The sequence below is a fragment of the Capronia epimyces genome, assembly GCF_000585565.1.
Source record: "Capronia epimyces CBS 606.96 chromosome Unknown aczIQ-supercont1.1, whole genome shotgun sequence".
Lineage (NCBI taxonomy): Eukaryota > Fungi > Ascomycota > Eurotiomycetes > Chaetothyriales > Herpotrichiellaceae > Capronia > Capronia epimyces.
The window spans coordinates 41,779-64,617 of record NW_006912904.1 but is presented as its reverse complement, the minus strand read 5'-3'; the positions used below and the strand labels follow the sequence as shown (position 1 = coordinate 64,617).

At 53.9% G+C, this 22,839-nt stretch overlaps 11 protein-coding genes across 11 annotated transcripts; 4 read left to right on the top strand and 7 right to left on the bottom strand.

Annotated features, from left to right (window-relative positions):
* Positions 1–846: 846 nt before the first annotated feature.
* A1O3_00025 (uncharacterized protein) lies at positions 847–1,872 on the bottom strand (the record flags this gene model as incomplete). Its single annotated transcript, XM_007730177.1, has 1 exon — positions 847–1,872. One exon carries the CDS (start codon positions 1,870–1,872, stop codon positions 847–849), a length of 1,026 nt encoding a protein of 341 aa, XP_007728367.1.
* Positions 1,873–2,363: 491 nt separating this feature from the next.
* Positions 2,364–3,575, bottom strand: A1O3_00024 (uncharacterized protein; the record flags this gene model as incomplete). Its single annotated transcript, XM_007730176.1, has 2 exons — positions 2,364–3,233; positions 3,282–3,575. 2 exons carry the CDS (start codon positions 3,573–3,575, stop codon positions 2,364–2,366), a joined length of 1,164 nt encoding a protein of 387 aa, XP_007728366.1.
* A 588-nt stretch (positions 3,576–4,163) lies between these two features.
* Positions 4,164–5,546, top strand: A1O3_00023 (uncharacterized protein; the record flags this gene model as incomplete). The annotated part of the gene is made up of 1 exon (XM_007730175.1): positions 4,164–5,546. One exon carries the CDS (start codon positions 4,164–4,166, stop codon positions 5,544–5,546), a length of 1,383 nt encoding a protein of 460 aa, XP_007728365.1.
* A 33-nt stretch (positions 5,547–5,579) lies between these two features.
* Positions 5,580–6,924, bottom strand: A1O3_00022 (uncharacterized protein; the record flags this gene model as incomplete). The annotated part of the gene is made up of 3 exons (XM_007730174.1): positions 5,580–6,690; positions 6,749–6,800; positions 6,855–6,924. 3 exons carry the CDS (start codon positions 6,922–6,924, stop codon positions 5,580–5,582), a joined length of 1,233 nt encoding a protein of 410 aa, XP_007728364.1.
* Positions 6,925–8,100: 1,176 nt separating this feature from the next.
* On the bottom strand, positions 8,101–10,086 carry A1O3_00021 (uncharacterized protein; the record flags this gene model as incomplete). The annotated part of the gene is made up of 3 exons (XM_007730173.1): positions 8,101–8,803; positions 8,853–8,965; positions 9,019–10,086. The coding sequence occupies 3 exons, from the start codon at positions 10,084–10,086 to the stop codon at positions 8,101–8,103; spliced, it is 1,884 nt and encodes a 627-aa protein (XP_007728363.1).
* A 753-nt stretch (positions 10,087–10,839) lies between these two features.
* A1O3_00020 (uncharacterized protein) lies at positions 10,840–12,849 on the bottom strand (the record flags this gene model as incomplete). The annotated part of the gene is made up of 1 exon (XM_007730172.1): positions 10,840–12,849. One exon carries the CDS (start codon positions 12,847–12,849, stop codon positions 10,840–10,842), a length of 2,010 nt encoding a protein of 669 aa, XP_007728362.1.
* A 610-nt stretch (positions 12,850–13,459) lies between these two features.
* Positions 13,460–14,992, top strand: A1O3_00019 (uncharacterized protein; the record flags this gene model as incomplete). Its single annotated transcript, XM_007730171.1, has 2 exons — positions 13,460–13,927; positions 14,021–14,992. The coding sequence occupies 2 exons, from the start codon at positions 13,460–13,462 to the stop codon at positions 14,990–14,992; spliced, it is 1,440 nt and encodes a 479-aa protein (XP_007728361.1).
* A 159-nt stretch (positions 14,993–15,151) lies between these two features.
* On the bottom strand, positions 15,152–16,163 carry A1O3_00018 (uncharacterized protein; the record flags this gene model as incomplete). Its single annotated transcript, XM_007730170.1, has 2 exons — positions 15,152–15,814; positions 15,867–16,163. The coding sequence occupies 2 exons, from the start codon at positions 16,161–16,163 to the stop codon at positions 15,152–15,154; spliced, it is 960 nt and encodes a 319-aa protein (XP_007728360.1).
* A 730-nt stretch (positions 16,164–16,893) lies between these two features.
* On the top strand, positions 16,894–18,815 carry A1O3_00017 (uncharacterized protein; the record flags this gene model as incomplete). Its single annotated transcript, XM_007730169.1, has 2 exons — positions 16,894–18,204; positions 18,336–18,815. 2 exons carry the CDS (start codon positions 16,894–16,896, stop codon positions 18,813–18,815), a joined length of 1,791 nt encoding a protein of 596 aa, XP_007728359.1.
* Positions 18,816–19,328: 513 nt separating this feature from the next.
* On the bottom strand, positions 19,329–20,339 carry A1O3_00016 (uncharacterized protein; the record flags this gene model as incomplete). The annotated part of the gene is made up of 1 exon (XM_007730168.1): positions 19,329–20,339. One exon carries the CDS (start codon positions 20,337–20,339, stop codon positions 19,329–19,331), a length of 1,011 nt encoding a protein of 336 aa, XP_007728358.1.
* A 743-nt stretch (positions 20,340–21,082) lies between these two features.
* On the top strand, positions 21,083–22,286 carry A1O3_00015 (uncharacterized protein; the record flags this gene model as incomplete). Its single annotated transcript, XM_007730167.1, has 3 exons — positions 21,083–21,319; positions 21,392–21,483; positions 21,545–22,286. The coding sequence occupies 3 exons, from the start codon at positions 21,083–21,085 to the stop codon at positions 22,284–22,286; spliced, it is 1,071 nt and encodes a 356-aa protein (XP_007728357.1).
* Positions 22,287–22,839: the final 553 nt, after the last annotated feature.

Here is a 22,839-nt window from a genome sequence, read left to right as displayed (position 1 = left end):
ATAGACATAGACATAGATATAGACATAGACATAGATATAGACATAGACATAGATATAGACATAGATATAGATTTCCCCTAACCTTCAATCGACGCTGGGAACCAGATCCAGATCCCGGATCCGACTTGTGATGAGTTATCCGTATACTATCTAAGACGCCCGCATCTCCACATGTTGACCCTTCCCCCTTTTCCCTTCCCCTTTCCCCCGGCCAGCACCAGCGCCAGTCAGATAGAACTAGATAAAATTAATGTGATAGTTTAATGTAATGTGATTAATAATAATGCAATACATATCAAGCGAGTCTAGGCTGGGCCAAAGGTGGATGTCAAAATGGCGGGTCACTAGGCGGGTCTCTCTTATCAACTAGTAGTCCCATCTCCATATGTATATCTATATATGTACCTACGTATATATGATATGACAAATAATTAGCTCGACTATTGTATGTCTGAGGTATGATAGATAGGGAGACCGTAGAGTATGGAGATATATGTATATATGTATATACAGGTGCCAATTAGTACCCTGGAAAGGCATTCATTGACCCAGTAAAGCTAGAGGGACCCATGACCACGATCCATCCAGTACGCACGGAGCAGTATGCACTGTGCAGTATACACATGTCGCGAGTGCAACTTTCCGCTTATCTGCAAGATTCCTTGCGACCGGCCCTGGAATTCGACAGACGATCCCATATCGATCTCATCTCTCATCTCCGAGCGAGGGGGCTTAGAGTGACCATCATGAATGTCATTGTCACTGACCATGGTAGTTTCAGAAGAACTTGGGACGTGCCCCGCAGAGAAAGAACACCCCGCTGCAGTCGTAGTGCAATTGATTGATTCACTTGTCCCCGTACTTCCGCAACAGGCCATTCAGGAGACTCATAGCACCCGACTTGTACGAGCCACCGAAGATGGCGTAGTGGTTGAGATGGTGATAGCTCTCGTACAGTGCGACGCGGTCGGCGTATTCGCTCTGCGGCTCGGTCTTGGGCACGGCCGAATGATACTCCTTCCAGAACGTCGAGGGGAAGCCGCCGAACATGTTCATGATGCCAAAGTCGTACTCGTTGTGGGCATAGCACGCCGCCGGGTCGAAGATCACGTCTTCGACGGCACCAGCTTCGTCGGCGGACGTTTGGTCGCGCCCCACGAACCGGCCCTGGCCTTTGTTCCCGGACCACAGGTCGCCGTGGACCACGACCGGCCGGATGCCTTCCTTGCCCCCGAGGTGGCCGTCCCCGAGAAGTTTCGGGACCACTTCCTGCACAGTCCTCTCCACCGTCCTGCGTAGTTCGGGATCGCGTCCATTGTTCTCCTCGCCACGCGCCAGGATCGCAAGCAGCCGTCTGTTCGCGAAGAAGTCGGCCCACGACGACGTGAATGTGTTGTCTTGCGGCGTGTCACCACAGCAAGTCGTCACGGGAAACCCATATTGCGGCGCATCGGATTCGTATCCGTGGGGGGTCGGAGCAGGCGTCGTATGTAGCTTGGCTAGTTTCTCGGCCAGGCTGATCCCACTACCGTGGCCCGCGCTTCGGCCTCTCGTGCCTGACCTTGACAGCCCACTGCCTCCTAGCTCAAGAAACTCGGTGGCGAGAAAGTATCCGCCGCTGTCCAATTTTCCCCATGCAAACGACTTGGGGCACAGGCTGGGGACGGCGTTATGGATGGCGTTCAAAGACGCGTGCTCTCCCTCAAACATGGCGGCCGCCCCGGCCGAGGACGAGGTCTTGACAAACACCGAAGTTGAAGGCGTCGTGATTCGGAAAGTGGATGCAAAGCCTGAGCCGCCATGCCTCGAAATTTTGGACGCCTCCTCGATCGATAAGGCACGGAGAATCGCCGGGTCAACTGAGGACGGCATTGTTGGTCAGTTGGGTAGGATCAGAAAGAGTCGGTGGATGGAAAAGAGACCAGAAAACGAGAAGACCCGCAGGAACACGGTAAGAAGCCTACATCTCATCGAGGACGAGTACGACGACGAACCCACGGTGACTCTGAGCGGTCGTGGTGTGACGGACGACCGAAGTCTGCCGTTGCATGGGCACAGCGGGAAAGTCGAACTGAGAATGAATGAATGACGTAATGGCCTGAGCCGCGCATCAGCTGCCGGGCGGGATGCTTCAGGTCTGCATGTAATGCCATTGCACGGGACTCTCATTTCTAATAAATCTAGACAGACCGTCACCGTCTTGAGCACTTCGTCCATGCCATCACTAGGCGGTCAGCTACCTAAGCCAACGTAACTCCATCTTGGTTTATTGTCCATCCGAGACGTAAGCCGAAGTACACCTGAACCCTCGCTCGCTGTGCATCAACAAATCGAATCGAAAATCAACGCCGTCACGGCAGTTCTTACGTTGGCCGTCGTCCTTTGGCTGCGGACCCAGACCCGGCCTTGCCTTTGCTCTTCCCTTCCGCATCGCTATTGACTCCGCTGCCAGCGCCGCTGTCCGTTCCAGCAGGCCGCTTCTTTGCTCTCAATGTCTGCCCTTGTCCCTGGAACCGAGGTTTGACCTCGTCATCTGGGACCGGCTCCTCGCCTTCATTTCGCTTCCGTACCGGCTTCACTTCGAATCCGAAGAACAGCTTTCCTGGTGGAAGTCTCAGTGGTTGAGGTCCATTACCACGCTTGATAATTGCGGGTGTTGGCACATTGGTAGACGCTCCTGCCACAGGGGTGGACGCATTCGGTGTCGGAGCTTTCGAGCCCTTTTTGGAGCTGAGTTTGTGGCCACCATAGAGGAAGTTTGAGGAAACTGCTCGAGCACCCGCTGCAGCAGTGTTTGACGAAGGTGCTATGCTTGCATAGTTGATTGACTGGGCCATTGTGCCTTGGAAATGAATCGGGCCTCCATGGGCTTTCCCAGCGCCGCTTCTAGGAGTACTTGTGCCGCTTGTTCGCTCAGGAGGAACATAACCGACTGGAGGAGCGAAATCGACTTCTAGATCCGTTTCCATCGTTACGATAGCATGGGAGTCTGTGTCGGGTTTTATCTCCAACACAGCAATGTCATATGTTTGGTCGTTGTATTCAAAAGTAAAAATGTCACCCTTGGTGAGGCAGGAGAAGTTTCGGAAGGCATTCTCGAGCACTGCTCGCGGATCGGAGATATCGAGGAATGTAGGTGACTGAGGCTGTAGTTTGATGAATTTCCCTGGAGGTAAATCGGTCGACTTGATCTGTACAAGGTCACCCGGGTCAAGGTCAAGAGTGTTCATCAACTGCGTCGGGCATTAGCATGACTTCAACACACAGATCGAGGGATGTACCCATTGCGGCAAATAAATCCTGCCCTCTTCAGCGATGAACTCTAGGACACCTGCATGCGTCCTCTTGACGGCGTTTCCATTTATGAGTTCGAACAACATAGGATATGCAATGTGCAGTTTTGTTAATTTGTCCAGCGCCGATGGCGGTAGAAACACCTTTCCGCCGTAGTTCACATTCTTCCGGTCGGGACCGTTCATCATTACAACAGGGTAACAGCGATAGTATTCGTCGAAGCGACGCATGGACATGCCAACCGGGGGTGCGCCACGAAGAAATGCTGGGTAGCCCATCATGTCTTCTCGGTAGTACGCCTGCAATCGTCAGAACCAGTGAGGTCGGCAACAGTATTGGGGTGACTACCATATCGCCAGTGCTCGGAGACAGTACTCGGATAGTGGGACTTCGAGGTGGTTGACGGCGACCAAGACTTGAACTGGTGCAGATGAGTGCACAGGAGACGAGGCGGGGTGGCAGAAGACTCTCATGCAGGTACAGAGACGAGGATCGATCTCGTAAGGAAGGACAAGGCCACGTGGAAACTGACTGGAGGGTTTCAAACCCAAGAGTGAATGGTTTGAAGTGTGATAAGTAGGGAAGCAAACAGCGAACGATGCGCCAACTTACGGAGTACGGAGTACTGTCGTGAGACTCGACGATGGACACTGGCCGGAGCACAAAATGAGGCTGCAGTCCTCTGACGTCGGCCGCACTGAGGACTAAGGGACCTCTCCCGAAGTTGCCCCAAACTTCACATTATTTGGTACAGAGTACTCCGTACATGTACCACTCAACTCAAAGCTTGGTTCTGTATCCTACAATTTCTCTCACTACGGTCGCTCTTTGCATTCTTCCCCCCACTGGTGGGCGAATGCATTGACAATATGGCCTGGAACTCTGCACGCTCGAAACGAGCAGCAGAGGACTTCGTTCGAACTCGCGACCACGAGGATTTCTACGGGCAGCCTACCAAAAAACCACGATTCGACGTCCGCAACCCTTCCGCCTTAGCCCCCGACGCCCCCGACGACGATGATACTCTCGAGGCAGACGTTATTGGCACTAGGGGGCAACAAGTGCGTCGCGGGGCAGTCAACATCGACGGCTATGATTCGGACTCGGACAACGACAATTTTAACGCGCGGGCGGACGCGAAGGAAAAAGAAAAGAACACAAAGTCCCAAGAGGAAGAAGACCCAAATGACATGTTCGCAGATTTAGAGGAGGAATTTAAGGATGGGGACGACTCTGAAGGTGATGCAGGGAGAAAGGATGGTAGGAAAAAGGCTGTACGCTTCTTGGATGAAGATGAGATCGAGGGCCAGATCAAAACATCCAAGAGCGGCGGCCATGTCCCTGCCGACTTCAGTCTTGATGGACATGGAAAAGGGAAGGGCAGGGCAAATGAAGACGAGGTGGAAAGCAGTAGTGAAAGCGAAGTCGACGATGAGCTACGAGCCAGCACCGGAAACCTTGACCCCGAATTGGGGGCTGGCGCTAAAAGGTCACACGCTCCGAAACTAGATGCTTTCAACATGCGGACTGAACAAGAAGAAGGGCGGTTTGACGACCAGGGGAACTATGTTCGTAAAGCAGCAGATCCTGACGCGAAACATGATGTCTGGTTAGAAGGGGTGTCCAAAAAGGCGATGCGCAAGGCCAAGGAAGCCGCGGAGAAACGTGAAGAGGCGCGAAGAAATCGGGCTCTCGAAGACGACGCGAAGCCAGCCGCACAGGTTCTAGCCGAGCTAATACGCCAGCTGGAGCGTGGGGAGACTATCCTCGAAGCTCTTGCTCGTCTCGGGAAGGGCCAAGACAAAAAGCGCAGGCGGCAAACGAAGAACAAGACTAAGAAACAGCAGGGGGGATCCACTGATCAATCCATGGAAGATGGAGACGACGAAGCCGAGAAGCTGCGAAAAGAAAAGATCGAGTCGATCACGGGAGCAGCAGACATCTTATTGACAAGAGGTCAGCCTGAGATTTACGACGCTGAAAGAGAATTCCTCATTCGACAATATCAGAATGAAACTGGTGAAGAATGGATCGATCCCCCCAAGCTCGACGATGACGAAACTCGTGATGATGACTCTGTTCAACAAATGTGGGAGTACAGGTGGACTGATGCTCGTGACGGCGGGAACACTAATGGGCCGTATGACCGCAATACCATGAAGCAGTGGAATGACGCCGGCTATTTTGGTGAAGGAGTTGAGTTTCGTAGAAAAGACGGCGGCGATTGGACCAGGGTAGCCGAGTTCGCCTGAAAATGATGCCCGATATTCCGAATAATTGACTTCCTAAGCATGGAATATTCCCGTGTCGATTTGCTCTCCGTGTCCCAAGCCCGCGACTCGGGTGTGTTGGAAGGTCATGACTCTCCAGTTGAGTTCCCGGCGCCAGAAAAGACCATACCCCAGTGTCTTGTCCCCAGCTTCGGCAGAGAGTCCACCACTTCGAGGCATTTTCTGAGCAAATACACAGGCCCTGAATCTGGAGTGGATCATAGCCATAGCGCAGCAGACACAGGGCTCATGCGTGAGATAAAGGTCGAGGCCGCTGCAGAGGTAGCCTTCAGTGCGAGATCCTGTTTGCTTTTCGGGCAGGGCATCGTTGTCGGAGAGCATGATGTTGCCAAACCCGGCCGTGAGATCACGAAGAGCCTTGTCATCATCTTCATAGTGGGCTTCAATAGAAGTCAGGGCCTGACCAGAGGGGGTCTCGGAGCAGGTGGCCAGGAATTTATTGTGGGATCCAGCTTTGATACGTCGGCGGAGTTCCTTATTTGCAACCATGGCAATGACACGCATAACAGCATGGTATTCCGGGCGTCCCTCGCCGTGATTTGCCATCAGGGATTTGTGGATTTTTGGATCTTCTGACCACCAACGGGCGTCCCCTGCAACCGCTATAACAGTCCCTGTGTCTGGATCAACAACCACAGCCCCCACAGATCGTCCATGGCCAGCATGCTGGGATTCAGCCGCAGCTAGGAAAGCCAACTGCATATACTTGTCTGCAATTGGGACTTCCAGGGCGGTACGCACACGGCGAAGCTGGTGGAGAGGCGGAGCATCTTGAACGACCTGAGAAGAAGGATTGAAAATCGATGGCCAGTAACGTTCGGTCCAGAGGGCGGCTTGTTCGGCGCTCAGTGGAGCGAACCGGGGTACAACAGCATCGAAGCAGCGGGGAAGGCCTTCGACGTCGATGTGTGGCATGAGCGTAGCCTGTATGTCTTCCCATGCAACCACGGTGTTTGGCAACAAAAGGAAGACGGTTTGAAGGCCTCTAGAGTCGTAGTCCCGACGCCATGTCAGGTCCAGAGGTAGGTGCGACAACGTGCAAAGGCGTCGGAGATGGCTGAAAGAAGGATGCTTGCCGCCGGATGGAATGATGGGCTTGATGATGCTGCTCGTGCCGGTCAGCCTTGACTTTGAGACATGCTAGCTGCCGAACAACATCTTACCTCAAAGCCTTGCTTGTGAGTTTGGCAGGGATCTCGACGACAAAGGCCCGCACTGGGGTGACGCGGTCAGTAATCGAGGCCACGGCTGGATGGGGCAGATACGCACCGAATTCTTCGTCGGACCTAGTCTCGTGGAGGGTCTTCAATGGTTCAAGGAAGAGAACCTGTGCCGCCATGATTTTGGAGCCGGGTAAGGAGAGGCTGCATCGTATTGCGGAAGAAGAAAGTCCAAATCGTGACAGGAGAAATTATAAAGGTGAAAGTGAGAGCGAGGCAGTCGCAGGTGACGACAGCTTGTCAAGGCCCAAGGCCCGGATCGTGACTGCCTCGAAATGCACCCGCGGACGGTGCAGAGGGTAGGAGCGCTGCGCAATGTGTAAGAAAGTTGGAGAATGCGCAAACAAAGGAAACAGGTGCTACGGAACTCGATCTAGCAGAGGAGAAGTCCGGGAGAAACAAGAACCCACAACGCCGCCCGTGCATGAATCGTCAAGTCTATACGAGGTCGGCCACAGGGTCACTGGAAACAGGACTGACAAGTTGAAGTTCATTTCACATCAACTTTTCCAGGCGATACAAATCATCCAATCATAATCCCACATAGGCGGTCGGAACTCGGAAGAACCCCCGGATCTGGATTATTGTTTTTCCTTTCCGAGGGATTTGGCTCACCGTTTCCATTAACCGCACTTCAAGTCCTACACCCCAGGATGTGTTTGTCAACCTTGGGCCCTGACACCAGCATTCAGTTGAACTCATTGACGCCATTTGTCCCCAAAGTATAGCAGGGACAGGGGTCCTGGCTCGAGGCTGTACAAGCGATAACAAGTGGAAGCCGTTGACGCTGACCAGGCCTCAGCCTCAATTGACCTTGTCTAGCGACCCAGGAAGAACCCAAGGTTGGCGACCATTGAAATGGGGAAATGTACTGACATGTTTAGCAATTGCACACCAGCCTACATACTTCCTCGCGGTGTCCCTCAAGCACACCCTCCTCGTCGTCAATCACCAGCCTAGATTCAACCTTACCCTGACAGGGTCCCGGACTTTCAGCACGTACGCTTCAATCTCAGGCCGTGCGGAGTCGTGCGGTCTTTGTAACCTTGACAGGTTTTACTCTCCTGCCTTCGTCTAGTCCTCCGCCCTCGACTCGTCAACTCGTCGAATCGTCGAATCGTCGAATCCACCTGTGACCCAGGAGATTGAGGAAGCCATCATATTGCATCCAGAGCATGTTGTCTGCTCGACAGTAAGCAATAATGCGTCACAAGGTCTGGATAAGGACCCGTGCAACAAGCCAATTTTATCGACAACAAGGGCAGGGTTTACAATCTAATCTTAGACTAACATCTTCAATAGTGTCCCCCATGCCACTTCTCCACTCTACTCTCCTCACTCTCCATGCTACTCATGCTCGAATTCCTCTTGAGCACATCCGCCAAAGACACCTTCTCCCCGCGCTGGATTGCCTTTTCCAGCTCTCGCTGTCTTCTCTTTCCAAGTTTGCAATTAGCGGTGTAGACGCAGTTTTTCTTCTCCTGCACGCAGAAGCCACCCGTCCAGAAACTGTCGCCCTCACAGGAGTTGCCAAAGAGGTCCAGTGCCAATATAAAACAAACCAGCGCAGTAGTGATCGAAATGAGATCCAAAGATGAGAGCGAGTCCGCCAGAGGTAAGCAAATGATGATGATCGCCACACAAACCCGAACGGCTAGTCGTGGTCGTTTCCGGAGCCGAGCGTTGGCGAGCCGCTTATGAATGTGACAGAATGAGATCACAGCCATCGCTAACAATGCGATCCCTAGTCCGCAGCAGTAAAACCATCGGAGTGCTTTGGCGACTTCGGAATCGCTTCGTCCTTGGTAATTCTCTCCTAGATCTTCCGGATTGGCGCCAGCACAGTCGTGAGCCAGAACAAGCTGTGAAAGCGTCGATGCTGCCAGCACATATCCCATGATGAATGGAAGATGAGCTGTTATCCAGACCGTGCTGCTGACAGCGTGCCGTCTTATAGCATGAACATGGATGTTGTACGCGTCGATTTCGAAGTATATCCTGGATGGTTGTCAGTATGATGCCAGCGCACAGACTTTGCTCATATTACCAGTTGAACACAAACGCCTGGATCAGGCCAAGAGCACCTTTACCGAAGAATGCGTTGATCCCAAACGAAGCCCTTGATTGGAACAAGATGGTGAGGACAGAGTAGCCGAAGACCTAAGACCTCACGTCAATGACACGGGCATCCCACACTTTGCAGACCAGCATACCAGGGACACAAATGCATTATTGCGCTCGACGCGATGCTCGATGTTGATGGCCGGGAAGAACTCAAAGTACTTTTCGATTGACTTGAGGTATGTCTTGTGGCCCGTGTTCTTCACGAGGTAGATCAAGAAGACGCCACTGAACGTGTCAATTGCAAGAGCGATGAAGATCAATGCCAGTTGATCAGGCCATCCGACATGAATGCTTCCGATCCAAACCGCACAAGACATTAGCACCATAATGGCCATGACCACCATCGTTCCGCGGATGTTAGGCAAGGCAGCCCCCGTGCTCACATACCACAAAGCCCCAAAGAGTCGCTGAGTGATGTAGAAGGCGATGGCTGAGGTATATGTCGAGTCAAATGCGTAAGCGATATTTGTGGTGAAGCCAAACAGGCAGATGAGGTAGAAAATGACGTTCAGTCTTTGGAAAATGTCGTCGATGTCGAAATGGTTGATGATCATGGTGAGATCCGACCAGATCTTCCAAGCAATTGTGAAGACAATGACAAAATGGAGCAAAGCCAAGCCGTTTGGCCGTTCGACAGCTCTTTCACCCACCACGTCGATAACTCCGACATAGACGAGGTCGACGAAGAGCTCGAATGAGGCGACTTCGCCCGCTTTGGCGGACCTCCAGAGCAGGCCTTTGTGGAAGTATTGCCGAACCGTTGGACGGCGGATGAACTTGAGCGCCTCGGTGGTACGGTCGTTGTGTTTGTCAACGGCGGACTGGTGGCTGTGGCTGCCGTGGAACGAGGTGGTTTCGGAATCGTCATCCTTGGTCCTCAGATGAGCGGAATATCCGTAGCGGTCGAAGGATGCATCGAGCGAGACTGCGTGGGCGGTGACCTGGTGAAGTTCGGCCGCAAGGGCGTCCAATTCGGACTTGACATTTTCGATGTCGACATAGACCTCCGTGTGGCGCTCCTTCAGCTGGTTTCGTTTCGCTTCCTGGTGAGCATGCAACTTTCGGATTGCTTCGACGTGCTCGGCGGAGCCATGCAGAATCACCTCGAACTCGTCGACCGTCTTCTCGCGCAGGAGCTCGGTTCTCTTTTGCTCCATGTGCTCGGGAAACTGGCAGATGTGAAGAGTCTTGCCTCCCAGCTCAAGCAGACGCCTCCCCCGCGCCTGCGCATCCTGGCGGAAATGGTGAGGGTGAGGATGGTGATGGTGCTTGGGGCCAGAATTGCCTTCTTCCAGATCTGGCTCTGGAGTCGGAGTGGAAGCCATTCGGACTTGGTCGACGAGACAAGGCTGACGGCAGCCAAAGCCTAACTAAGGCTCGTGACCTGGCACTGTTCAATGATGCCTGTGGCAGCCCAACTGAACTGCGAGCAGAATCGACGCGCCGGCCTTTCTAATGATAGGTAAATGAGAGAGAGATATCATTGATTAAAGAAAATGAGCAGGGAGACAAGGTTGCTGGCGGCTCATGTTACATGCTGCTGACTCCGACTAGCTAGCTGCTAACACACCGGATTGGTTAGACCTCACACTAGGCCAGGATGGGAAACCCCATTCGTTGTCAGCATGCATTCTCCAGATTCGATCGGATCCCTCGCCGCTTTTGAGCCCGAGCCTTTCTACTTGGATATCTACATACGCCGCCGCCCGCCCGGCCTACCACCTCGTCGTTCTTGTTTTCTATCGTCATTTCAGCCCCGGTATACAGTGTACAGTGGCGATCGGTGTGAGCCGAGCAGATAAATAGAGGCCCGAGGGTGGAGAGGGAGGGCTTGTCAATGTAACGTCAATTCTTCCCAGCCACTCTTTGAGGGCAAGTGGTCAGGGCGGCAAAGATGTTGTTGCTCTTTCTCACTCTCCCGATCTCGTGGTGGTATTGTGGCCCAGAAGATTTTCGAACAAGAATTCATTGCTGAAGCCGGTTTGAGGGGGGAACAACTCTGCCGACGACTTGGACTTGGATTCCAGCCCCGGGAGACCTGGAGCAGACTCGTCTGGAGTCGGTGTTGTCAAGACTGAAAGCCAACTCTTAGATGAATCGATGCTTTGTGGCCGCAGGCCCGGGCTAAAGCTGGCGTGGCCCCTCTCGGCAAGAATCTCGGTCAGCAAGTTGGCTCCTCGGACGGCAATGACACTGCTTTCGAACATTCGAAGCTGTTCAATACATTCCAAGACCAGGTCCTTATGAGTCGCCAGCTCCGGGTCGGATTCAGAGCGATGGAAGATATCAAGACAAAGAATAATCGCAGCGACCACGCAAAAGCCCTTGTCGATCCAGATGATCGGACCGTCCAAGTCCTTGGCCTTCTTGGCCTCGTTGAGGATCGTCTTCGCTGCAGCTGTACAGGTGATGCGTGTCCTCGAGTAGACGGGATTGGTAAAACTCTGTCGAATGTAGGCGCGATGGATCATGATGATCTTATGGGCGAAACAGACGGTGAGGCTGGATCGTGCCCAATGAACCCATTCTGGCCACAAAGCATCAACCGGTTCCACCACATGAAAATACCTAGGCATCCCCTTGGTCGCCAGGTCTCTCATTTGGGTGTCGTAGTGTAGGACATGCTGGTACTTGGTGAAGGGGGTAGTGGACTGAAGCATTGCCTTGCGGTGCTGCACGACCAATTTGGCGATGTCGAAAAGATAGTTTCCGTAGCTGATGTACGTTGGGAACGTGGTCGGAAAAGGCTCCATGGTCAGGTGATTCCGGCTGGATGGTCTCGTGGTGGTGAAATGAGACGGATCGATGTTGTGACTGCCAGCAAACGGAAGGGACATCCAGTCTTGCACGCACAGTTGAGACCACAGTTTCCTCCCAAGCTCCCGCCTCAACACACGGTCTTGCTGGGCTTTGGAGGAATTCTCGTCGATATCGTCCAGGGCCGGCTTGTAGTCCAGCCGGTCTAGTCCAAGAGACTGGGCGATCTTGGTTGCGGCTCCTAGGAGAACCGAAAGTTCGGCAGAGCGGCCAAGTGAGTGGGCGGACATGGTTAACGTTGTGACGGCCTGCACCGAGTACATATCGTGGTCGGATGTCCACTCGCCATGATTCAAACTGGAGATGGCCGCCTTGTACCACTGCATCGATAACTTGACGGCTTCCGACTTGGAAAACCCCCATTCCCTCAGCCGCCGGTCGGACGTGCAGGTCAAGCTGCCCGCCATGATGGAGAAGAGAAGGGCCAGCCATCGCAGATGGAGTCTGCTAACGTTCAAGGTCGTCTTATCTTCCTGCTCAGCAATCACACTTTCGAGTTCCGACCTGAAGGTCGGTCCATGATAGCAACAGTGATACCAGAGGAGATAGACTTCATGATAATCAACAAGCTTCCAGATGTGATCCAGGCTGGGCAGCAGCATCTGTAGAAACGCTTCATGTGCGGCAGCAGTGGCGTAGGCGCCCGAGCCTGAGGCCGAAGCAGTCGAAGAGAAGATAGACAAGTTGATCCCATTCCCACCAGCGACTTCGGCAGTGGTGCTCTTCCGGAGCCGTGCCTGCTCGTACGGCGTGAAGACATATCGTGGACATGGCACGTTCGATCTGGCCAATTGCCCGACTTCCGCAGCTTCAGAGCTTGTTGCAGCGCCAGGGCCGGCTAACCCTGGGAGCAGGCCGCAACCGGGGGACTGGTCTGCCCTGTTCCCCCTGGTCCTGTTGACCGGCGGAGTCGGCCTCAATTGACGTTGTTTCGAAGGGTAAGCCCGATGTTTTGCAGGATCGTATCTTCCCCCTTCCCAATACAACTGGCACTTATCAGGAATCCCCCGCTTGACGCATCGCCCGCACGGTAACTGCCGATCGCATTGCTGCCGCCGTAAACTGCATTCTGTACACGTCTTTCTCGCACGTGGCTTGGCCATCTGATTCCGAAGCGAAGGCGGGCGACTTTGATATCGGGACGGGGACGGGGAAGAGGAAGAGGAAGAAAGAGTATTCGTACTGTATTGGGTCGTAGTCGTAGTATCGATAAGTGCTGTATCTCGTACATGATCATACTCGTACTAATTAATCCTCAAAGAGCCTTGACAGCTTATCGCGTTCCCGCGAATCATACCCACAGTGCGGAGTAGCCACCTCTACCGTTGACATGATAGGCCTGAAGCTTAAGGAATGGTGGACTATCCGTTTAATTCTTAGTCGTGAGTGAACATGATTGGACTGGAAACCCGATGAGTCGGTGACCGACGGTCAGGGCGCGGGAAGAAGCGCCGATAAGGCATCAGATCAGGACAGACATGATTTGTAGACGTTATTAATATTTGTACTCCATACAGCGTCCAGAACTGTATCCGTACTGATTCGGATGGCTACTGTGTGTAGTCCGACTGCCCACATTGAATATTTCCAGACGTACAAATCCCACCTTCTCGCGGAGTTTTCGATTTTACCACACTTCTTGGTGAAAAGAGAGAGGAATTCCCACTCCGTCCGTCAAGTTTGTGGGAGAGATTCCTTCTTCCAGAGTCGACCATGGATTCCAGACCAACATTATTTACCAAGGCGACCATCATCACAGTAAACCCGGAGCGAACAATCTGGCTGGACGGAGCCATCTTGATCGATGGGAACCGAATAGCTGCGATCGGGAAAACAGCTTCACTACTAGAGGACCCTCTCCTGCTGCATCCCGCAGCGAAGATTGTGGATTGCCAGGGCAAAATCATCGTCCCTGGTCTCATCAACACGCACGCTCATCTCGGCCAATCCATCCTGCGCGGCCTGGCAGAGGATGTGCCGCTTCACTCTTGGCTGTGCGACTCGATCTGGCCCCTCGAGGCCAACTATGAGGGCGACGATGGCTATGTTGCCAGCCGGCTGACTATGGCTGAGATGTTGAAGAGTGGTACCACGTGCTTCCTGGAGGCCCTGCTCACCTATCGGAGCGGGTTTGAGAATGCTGCTCGAGCCGTGGAGGAAATGGGAATCCGAGCATGCCTGGTAGGAGGTTTCACATGTGAAACTATGATTATGATTATCATTGCCATTTGTCTTGACGCTTCGAGTGCTGACTTTTTGAATTTTCACATCTAGGGGAAGCTCGTCAAGGTCGAAGAGACCAACAAATTTGGACTGACCGACCCTAGAGACCGAGATGTTTCTAGCATGTCGATAGGGGCCGCTCTCGCCGCCCATGAGAAGTATCACGGCTCTTGCGGCGGACGGCTTCATGTCTGGATGGCCGCCGGCACTCCTCGGGGCTCAGCCGAGTCGGCCCATAAGGCCATTGGAGATGCCTGTTCCGAGCACAACATGGGTCTCACCATGCACTGCGCCGAAGCACCCAAGGATCTGATCATCTATCGAGAGAGTTACAACTGCAGCCCGGTCGAGTTCTGCTACCGCACGAATCTGATCGGCCAAGATAGAAAGACCGTCCTCGCCCACATGGTGAATCTCGACCTCGGCAAGGACTTGGCCTTGTTACGTGAGACCGGGGCCACCGTTGCACACAACGCGAGCAGCAATTGTAAGCTGGGCTCGGGGATTGCTGCCGTGCCCGAAATGCTGGAGGAGAAGATCAACGTCAGTCTGGGGACCGACGGCGCCCCGTGTGCAAATACGTACGACATGATTCAGGAGATGCGGGTCTCGGCCCTCGTTCACAAAGGCTCCCGACAAGATGCGGCGGCCATCACGGCCGAACAAGTCCTGACCATGGCTACCATCAACGGGGCCAAAGCGCTGGGGCTCGAGAAGGAGATTGGAAGTCTCGAAGTCGGCAAGCAGGCGGATTTCGTGGTCATCGATCCGTCCGGTCTCCACTGTGCGCCTTTTGACCCACAGCAGGTGCTGGAGGGCGGGATCGACCCTGTCACGGCTGTGGTCTTCTCGTGCTCGGGCGCCGATGTAGACAAGGTGATTGTCCAGGGGGAAGTCTTGGTAGATGGCGGGAGGCTCGTCAAGTGTGACGAACAGCAGATTAGAGAAGAGGCCCTGAGGACGATCAGGAGGATACGCAACAAAAGTCAGATTCACAGCAAGCTCAAACGAAATTATCGTTGAGTGATAGGAGAGGACAGTGCAGGCACATGTCACGTACCAAATAGATACTGTCTACACCCTGCAGGATTCGCCATCACTCACCATGAACTTGATTACAACAGTTCTAAACATGTGAGACTATGAAACACTCCCGGGTTTTATGGCTTCTCCATTCGGATGTCATGTTTTATAGCTGGCAGCATAGCGTGACAACATGTGCTGCTCTACAGTAAAGGTCTTTCCTTCCCCTGCCGATCCCGATGCGTCCAGAGATTGGATGGTACAGTCGGGATTGCCATCCAAGAAGAAGGGGATGGAATATCTCTCCGCGCCCGAGGTGTTGATGACTCGATGAACGGTGCTTTTGTAAGCGCCGCCGGTCCAGACATCCAGCATGTCTCCGATATTGACCACGTAAGCATCCTCCCGCGGCGCCACGTCCACCCAGTCGTTCGTCTCCTGGTTCAACACCTGCAGCCCCGAATTGCCATCTTGGAGTAAGAGTGTGATGGCCCCGAAATCCGTATGTGCCCCGGCACCTACGAGACTCGGATCGTCGGTTTCCGGGTGAGGAGGATAATGAAGCAGTCGGACCGACGCAATGGGCTCATGACAGAATTCGGCGAAGACACTGGTGTCGAAATTTTTCATGCCGGATGCGAGGATCCGCATCAGCTTGAATGACAGATCTAATACTGCGCGATGGTACTCCAGCAGAGGGGTCTTGAATTGCGAGTCAGGGACCAGGTCTGTACTCGGCCAGACGTTCGGCTCTTGAAAGGGGCGGAACGGCGGTACTGGGACGAGGCCGGAGCCGGACACCTCGCGCCCAATGAAGAAGCCCTTTGATAGATCTGTCAGGGCCTGAACTCGCACTTCCCCTTCCGAGACTCACCTCTTTCAAGTCGGGCTTCTTCCCATGCTCGAGGGATTGAGTTCCAATGAGCTCGTAGCCGCGGCTGGGGTTGCCGCTGAGCTTACGCTTCTCTTCATCGGGAAGGTCGAAAAAGGTTCTGGCAGCTGCGAATGCCTGGTCTTGGAGCTGCTTTGGAATGCCGTGTCCAACGAGCTGGAAAAAGCCACTGGTGGCACAGGCGGTCCGGATCTGCTCGACGACCGTGTCTGCATCCGACGAGTCAGGGTGTTGCAAGTATGCACTGAGGTCGATAGTGGGGATGGTGAACGCCGCCATTCTTATACTCTGAGTCGATGGGCACTGCCACTCCTGCGGGATGGATGCAGCTGCAGCGAGATATTAGAAGACTGCCCGGATCCAAGCTTGCAGATGGCAGAGGGCAATCAGCTTAATTGTAGTTAGTTAGAGAGGCCGCAAGAGTGGACGCTGGACGTTCAAACGGATCTGCAACAGAGTCACATTGAATTCATTAGGAAGGATAATCGGATGCCCCCGCCATCATTGATACTGTACGAAGTACGGAGTACGGAGTACCTATCATGGGTATACAGACTACCGGCCCGGCGCTTGCTTATTCCAAGCTTTTATCGGTCACCGGCCACAGATTCATCGGGCCTCCCGTCCAATCATATTCACGACTCTGTGCGAGATCCAGTACGAGATCTTATTGATTGCCTTATCGCGCCGTCAGGCTGAGCCTCAGTCTGCAGTTGACAAATCAGCGATAAGGAGAACTTCGCAGACACCGGGTACGTCCTAGGAACGTTCTAAGATATGCAAACCCGAATTCGGATCGCCGAGAGCCTGTCTCGTACTGGCTCTCGAGAGTCTATGGTCGATAGTGGTGGCTATCAGTCCAAGAAATTGGGATACATATAAACACACATTCTCCCCCCGGTGTGTCCTCAATCCACAAACATCCAACATCCAACTCACCCACTTGCCACTTTCACACCGCATTCTCCATCTCCCTCCGTCCCGGGCGCCTGTCGTCCGTCCGATGGAGATGTCCAAAACGCCGACGGAGGAGCGGGACAGCAAGATGGCGGTGGACTCCTCCATCACAACGCCCTACGAAGCCACAGCTCTAGGCACGACCGACAAGGTCAGCTTCCGCGACAAGGTCACTCAACTCTCTGCCTATGTCAGCTCGAGAGACGGTTGGCTGGGCGATTATGACTATTGGTACCTCGTCACGCCGAACATTCCCCCCTTCAACCGGAAATACAAGGACCAGGCCATCCCGTTTTACGGCCTGCATGACCGGGTTCCCATCCTTTTGACCATCATTCTCGGCCTGCAGCATGCGCTGATCATGATCGGCTCGATCGTGTCGCCCCCGCTGGCGGTCGCATCGGGAGCCTTCCATCTCGCCCCGGCCCAGATTTCGTATCTCGTGTCGGCCGCCTTCATCACCACGGGCATTGCCACCGCCATCCAGGTCACTCGAGTCCATATCAAAGGCACGCCATTCTATATCGGCACCGGCCTCTTATCGGTCGTCGGTCCCACGTTCGATATCATTCCCATTGCGTTTTCCTACACCAGCATGCGCTATAACAATGGGACGTGTCCAGTCGCCGACGATGGAACACAACTTCCATGCCCCGACGCGTGGGGGGCGTTTCTCGGCACCATGCTCTGCACGGTTTTCATCCAGATCCTCATGTCGCTCGTGCCCCCCCGGCTTCTCAACAAGATCTTCCCCAAGATGATCACCGGGACCCTCTTGCTGCTGGTCGGGGTTTTCTTGATCAGCAATGGCATGCAGAACTGGGGGGGCTCTTCGAATTGCAACGGCGGCGATGGCTTCTACGCCTTATGCCCGAACATAGCCGCTCCAAAACCGCTCCCTTGGGCGCACCCCAAGCTGATCGGACTCGGGTTCAGCGTCTTTGTCAGCATCGTGATCGTCGAGCAGTTTGGTGCTCCTATCATGAAGTCTGCGTCGGTCTTGATCGGTCTGGCGGTGGGATGTGCCGTCTCTGGCGCGACGGGCTACTGGTCCAGAGAGAACATCGACTCGGCCCCCGTGGTCACCTTCCTCTGGGTCCATACCTTCAAACTGTCGGTCGATGGAGCTCTCGTTCTCCCATTGCTCATCATGTTCGTCTGCCAGGGTGTGAGCTGTATGCCGGACATTCTCGCCACGGCCGAAATCTCCGATGTCGAGGTCGAGGGCACGCATTTTAACAGTCGAATCCAGGGTGGAATCCTCTGCGACGGCTTGGGCAGTTTGTTCAGTGCCCTGGGCACGGCTGGGCCCATGGTTTCACAGGCGGGGAACAACGGCGTCATTGTTCTGACCGGTTGCGCGGTAAGGGCACATTCATTCTCCCCCAGCTTCTCCCCCAGCCCCTTTCTCCTTCCTTTATGTTCCTGCCCGCTCCCACTCCGTACTGTCGCTGAGAAGATGCTCTGGTTACTGACGGTGAGTCAAATCCACAGTCCCGTCGGGCCGGATGGGCTGCCTCGGTGTTCCTAGTTCTCATGGGGTTCTTTGCCAAATTCGGCGCCGTCTTTTCGGCCATGCCGCCGTCGGTCCTGGGTGGGATGCAAGTCTTCCTCTATGGTACCATCGTTGTTGCCGGCATCCGAGTCCTCGGCATGGTCCAATTTACCCGACGGAATCGCTTCATCCTGACCATCTCACTCGCCATTGGATTTATGGATATCGTCGCCCCGACCTGGTTCAACCAAATCCTCGATTACAGTGGTTCGAACTCGCGCCTGCAGGGCTTCGAGCAGGGTCTTAATTTGGTGGTCGAGACCCCGTTCATCATTGCCGCTGTCATCGGCGTCTTCCTGAATCTCATCTTCCCCATGGACAAGAGCGAGCTGGACGAAATGCTGTTTGGCGCTGGTTCTGGAAGGGCCAGCGCCACCATGTCCCTGCCTCAGATGGAAGAGCATCAACGAAGTCCATAGATGGGTGGGCCCGCCCGTTGGACTTTGCTTCCTGGGTTGGACAGGAACAATGACCGGGCCGGACCCGCTTCGAAATCTTAATGCTTAGAGAGATTGGAATTCATTTCAATTTGATTCCTCCGACGTATTTAGAGCAGCCACCATCTCATTAAGTGACAACACTCCTATCCTGTCAGGGACTTTGGGTCAGAACTCAGTGCAGTGAAGGGCCCCCGCTGCCCGGAAGAGTCTCCAAGGGAAGCTGAGATGGACTTCGACCCGTTACTATGTATTACTATAATTTCCCTTCCATTCCTTTCCTCATGCTACGACAGATACCGACCGACCGATTGTACGGCCAAGCCGCACGCATGGTCGCCGTTGCAGTCTTTCGGCTCTTCCATCAAGGTTTGAGATAAAAATGGATTGGAGACAATAGAATACTTCCTAGATTGGAAGGTATATAGCCACTTTTGATTCTTCCCAACAGAAGTCAGCATTACTCACTCCGTTCAACGATTTCCCCTCCCACGTCTAGATCCTGACCGGAACACTGGTCGACGACTCCTCGAGGAGCTGCCTTTTTTGCTTCTCTAACGTCTTGGAATAATACAAGTCCATTGCATTCTTCGTAAACTCGGCGCCTGTCACGAGCGGATACTTCTTCCTTGGGCCCTGGATCAGCGCATCGTGACAGGGCTGGTTGAAGAAGGCAATGCTGTATCTCTCGCCGTGGTAGTCGCCCGGCTCCGTCGGGGCCTTCACACGGTGGAACGTCGACTTGAACCGGTCGTCGGACCAGCTCATGAGCAGATCCCCAATGTTGCAAATGATTTGGCCCGCCGAGGGTTCGACCTTGGTCCAGGTATCGCCGTGGCCGAAAGACGTGCTGACCTCCCGGCCGGGGCAGATCTCTAGACCCGACTGGCCCTCTTTCTGGAACAGGAGCGTCAGGAGGTCCCAGTCCGTATGAGCCCCTGCGCGATGCCACACCTCGCCCGGGTTTGCCGGCACTTCGAAATAGTGCAGCAGGCGACACACGGTCTGGGATTCCGGGCGGCTGACGTCGTGGGCGCGCACAAAGTAGTTGTCGTCGAAGCCCAAGCCTCGTGCGAAACAGGTCATCAGCCTCTCCGAGACGGCTTGGACTTGATGCATGAATTGGAGCGCGGAGGTTTGGAACCCGGGCAGCGTAGCGTCGGGGAGCCATTTCCCGTCCATGTTGGCGCCGAACTGCATCTGGTAGGATTCCTTACGGTCCGCGGCCCCCGTGCTAGGCCGCACCTGGGCGTTCTTCTCCCACCCGGCATTGTTGGAGAAAGAGACCGTGGCCTTGAGAGGGTCCGGGAGCGAGAAGAAGCGGGATGACCAGGCGAACATGTCGTCGATGGAGGATAAAGGGATGCCGTGGTCGGAGACGCAGAAGAACCCGACGTCTTCGGCTGCCGAGCACAGTTGCTGTGTGATCTCGTCGATGCGAGAGTCGAAGTCGGCCAGGGAGATGGAGGGAATGGGCCGCTCCAAGTACTTGGTAGGTGCCGCCATGGCAGTGCAGTGGCCGCAATGCAACAGAAAAGAGTCACGAGCGCTGATGAAGAGGATGAACAGAATCCGTGCTCGAGACAGACCAGGCCAGGGAACGGCTGAGGATGTGATATTAAAGAAATTACGTCTTGAAGAGCTGAAAGTTTTCCAACCTTCCTTTGAGGACGAGATGCGAACAAAATATATTACCCTGGCTGCATGTTCCAACGAGGCCAAGGCCGAGGCCTAAGGAGCCCCAAGGATCGGTCGGGAAACATGTCGCACCACTGCTTTTCCTGCGATCGGGGCCCAAGATGGCCCTTTCTGAGACCGAAATCAGGAAGATGTTCGATAAGGCTGAGTCCTGACAGTCGGCTCACCGACTCACCCGCTCACCCACGGGGCTTATCGTCCAATTGCATTGCATTACTTATCGTACGAGGGACCTTCAGCCTCGCGCGACAGTGCCTTGACTTCCCCTGACCAGTCTTATCGTGAAGCAAGGCTTTTTATCCAATGTCTATTCTTAGATATCGTCGATACCCATCTCAGATGTCTACAAAATCTCGTACGGATCTTAGTATCAGTGAGCGTCAAGCCTGAGCCCTTAGCCCCACACCATAATCCATTTCGGACCTTCAGAAGCCTCCTCAGGAATTCTGCATCAACGTCGGCAAAGGCGAACGGGTGTGAGCTTAAGAAGAACATGTCGCCCCCTTCGTTGTGTATACACCCTCTTTTTGGTCGGTACAAATGCCGTAAAGATGCGAGTCGCAACTCATACCGCATTCCTGCTATCAAGCAGCCTCGTACTTGCTGCGGTTGCGGTTGCAGCTACAGCTACTTCGGGCCAGCCCATCATCATTGACACCGACCTGTTCGGCGATGTTGATGATGTTGGTGCGTTGACAATTGCCAACGTTCTGCACAACTGCGGTCTAGCAGAGCTTAAAGGTATTGCCATCAACACCCAGTCACAGTACGGTGCTCCAGCAGCTAGCGTACGTTGTCTCCGTCCTGCCGACATTTTTCGAGTCCAAAGATAACTGAAACCAAACCCATTCACCAAATAGGCCATCTGCTCATACTTTGGGAACGGAGATGTACCGGTCGCTGCGATCCGTCCCTTGACAAATGAGACTTTCTTCGACGATTGGGATTACGTGTATGCTGCACGCTCGCGATCAAGAAGCAGAGGCTCACATGTCGCTGACTGTTTCACACAGGAGAGGCGAATATGCTAGCAAAGTGGCCTACAACTGGCCTGGAACTCTCACCAATGCTTCTCTCGCACCTACCCCTGTCGAGCTCTACCGGTCGATTCTCGCCTCTGCCGACAACCACAGTCTACACATCATCTCCATCGGATTCCTCACCAATATCGCGGACCTGATGCGATCAGAAGCGGACGACTTAAGCCCGCTGGGGGGTGTCGAGCTACTGACAGCCAAGGTCAGTGAGTTGATCATCATGGGAGGTCAATATCCTTCTGGCTGGGAGTACAACTTCGGGGGAAGCGACCCAAACAGCACCATCTATGTCATTGAGAACTGGCCGGAAACGGTGGCGGTGACCTTTTCCGGCGGCGAACTGGGCGGCAGCATATATTCCGGGCAGAGAGGTTTGAACGAAGCACCGTCCGACTCTCCCGTCGTTTCCGCCTACCAGTGGTACGTTGCTCGCGGCTCCGTTGCCCGTGAGACTTGGGATCCCATCACCGTCCTGTACGGGATTCTAGGCCTTGACAAGTTTGCAAAAATCGGGTTGCGGCCTTTTCTGGCCTATGCGAATGACTACGGATATAACAGCATTACCGCGACCAATGGGTCAAATGCCTGGGTCAACGACACGAGTGTTACAAACCAGCATTGGCTGAAATTGGACGACCGAGTCACAAACTCGAGCATGGCCTGGCTTATTGACAACTTTCTCGTGCACCCACCCGGCATGTCAACTTGCCTCGTATAGCAGGCCACGGGTGCAGATGTATATCACTACATAGAGCAGGGAGCGATGGCACCTCTCTACTACTATCAATATTCGAGGAGCATTCCCCTAAGCCTCGACTACAAGTCTCGGCGGTATCCCCCAACGCTAAGAATTGGTGTACGGAGTACGGAGTACAATGATAGCAATATTTGCCAATCCTGGTTGCAATCGGCATCTTTGGTTCGTAATAATAGCGAAGGCAGGCTACGGCTACTCCTAGGAAACTAGTTAGTGTCAAACTAACTTAGGCATTCCCAGCCTTGTCCTTTAACCAGAAGGCTGGTATAGGCACTATATAGGTAGTTTGGGCCTCCCCCATCCCCCTCTAATACAGAACATGGAACATTTTCAACCTTTGACAGTTAGAGGGAGGCATAGGAGCTGCAAAGATCGTCCTATCTAGGGATACCTAATTACACAAGCGATGTTGCGAAAACCTCAACTCACTTCGATAAACCCGTCCTCGAGCTCTAAATAGGAGGTCGCTTCAAGCAGATGCCCGTGCTTGCGCATGAATTATACAGCCTATACA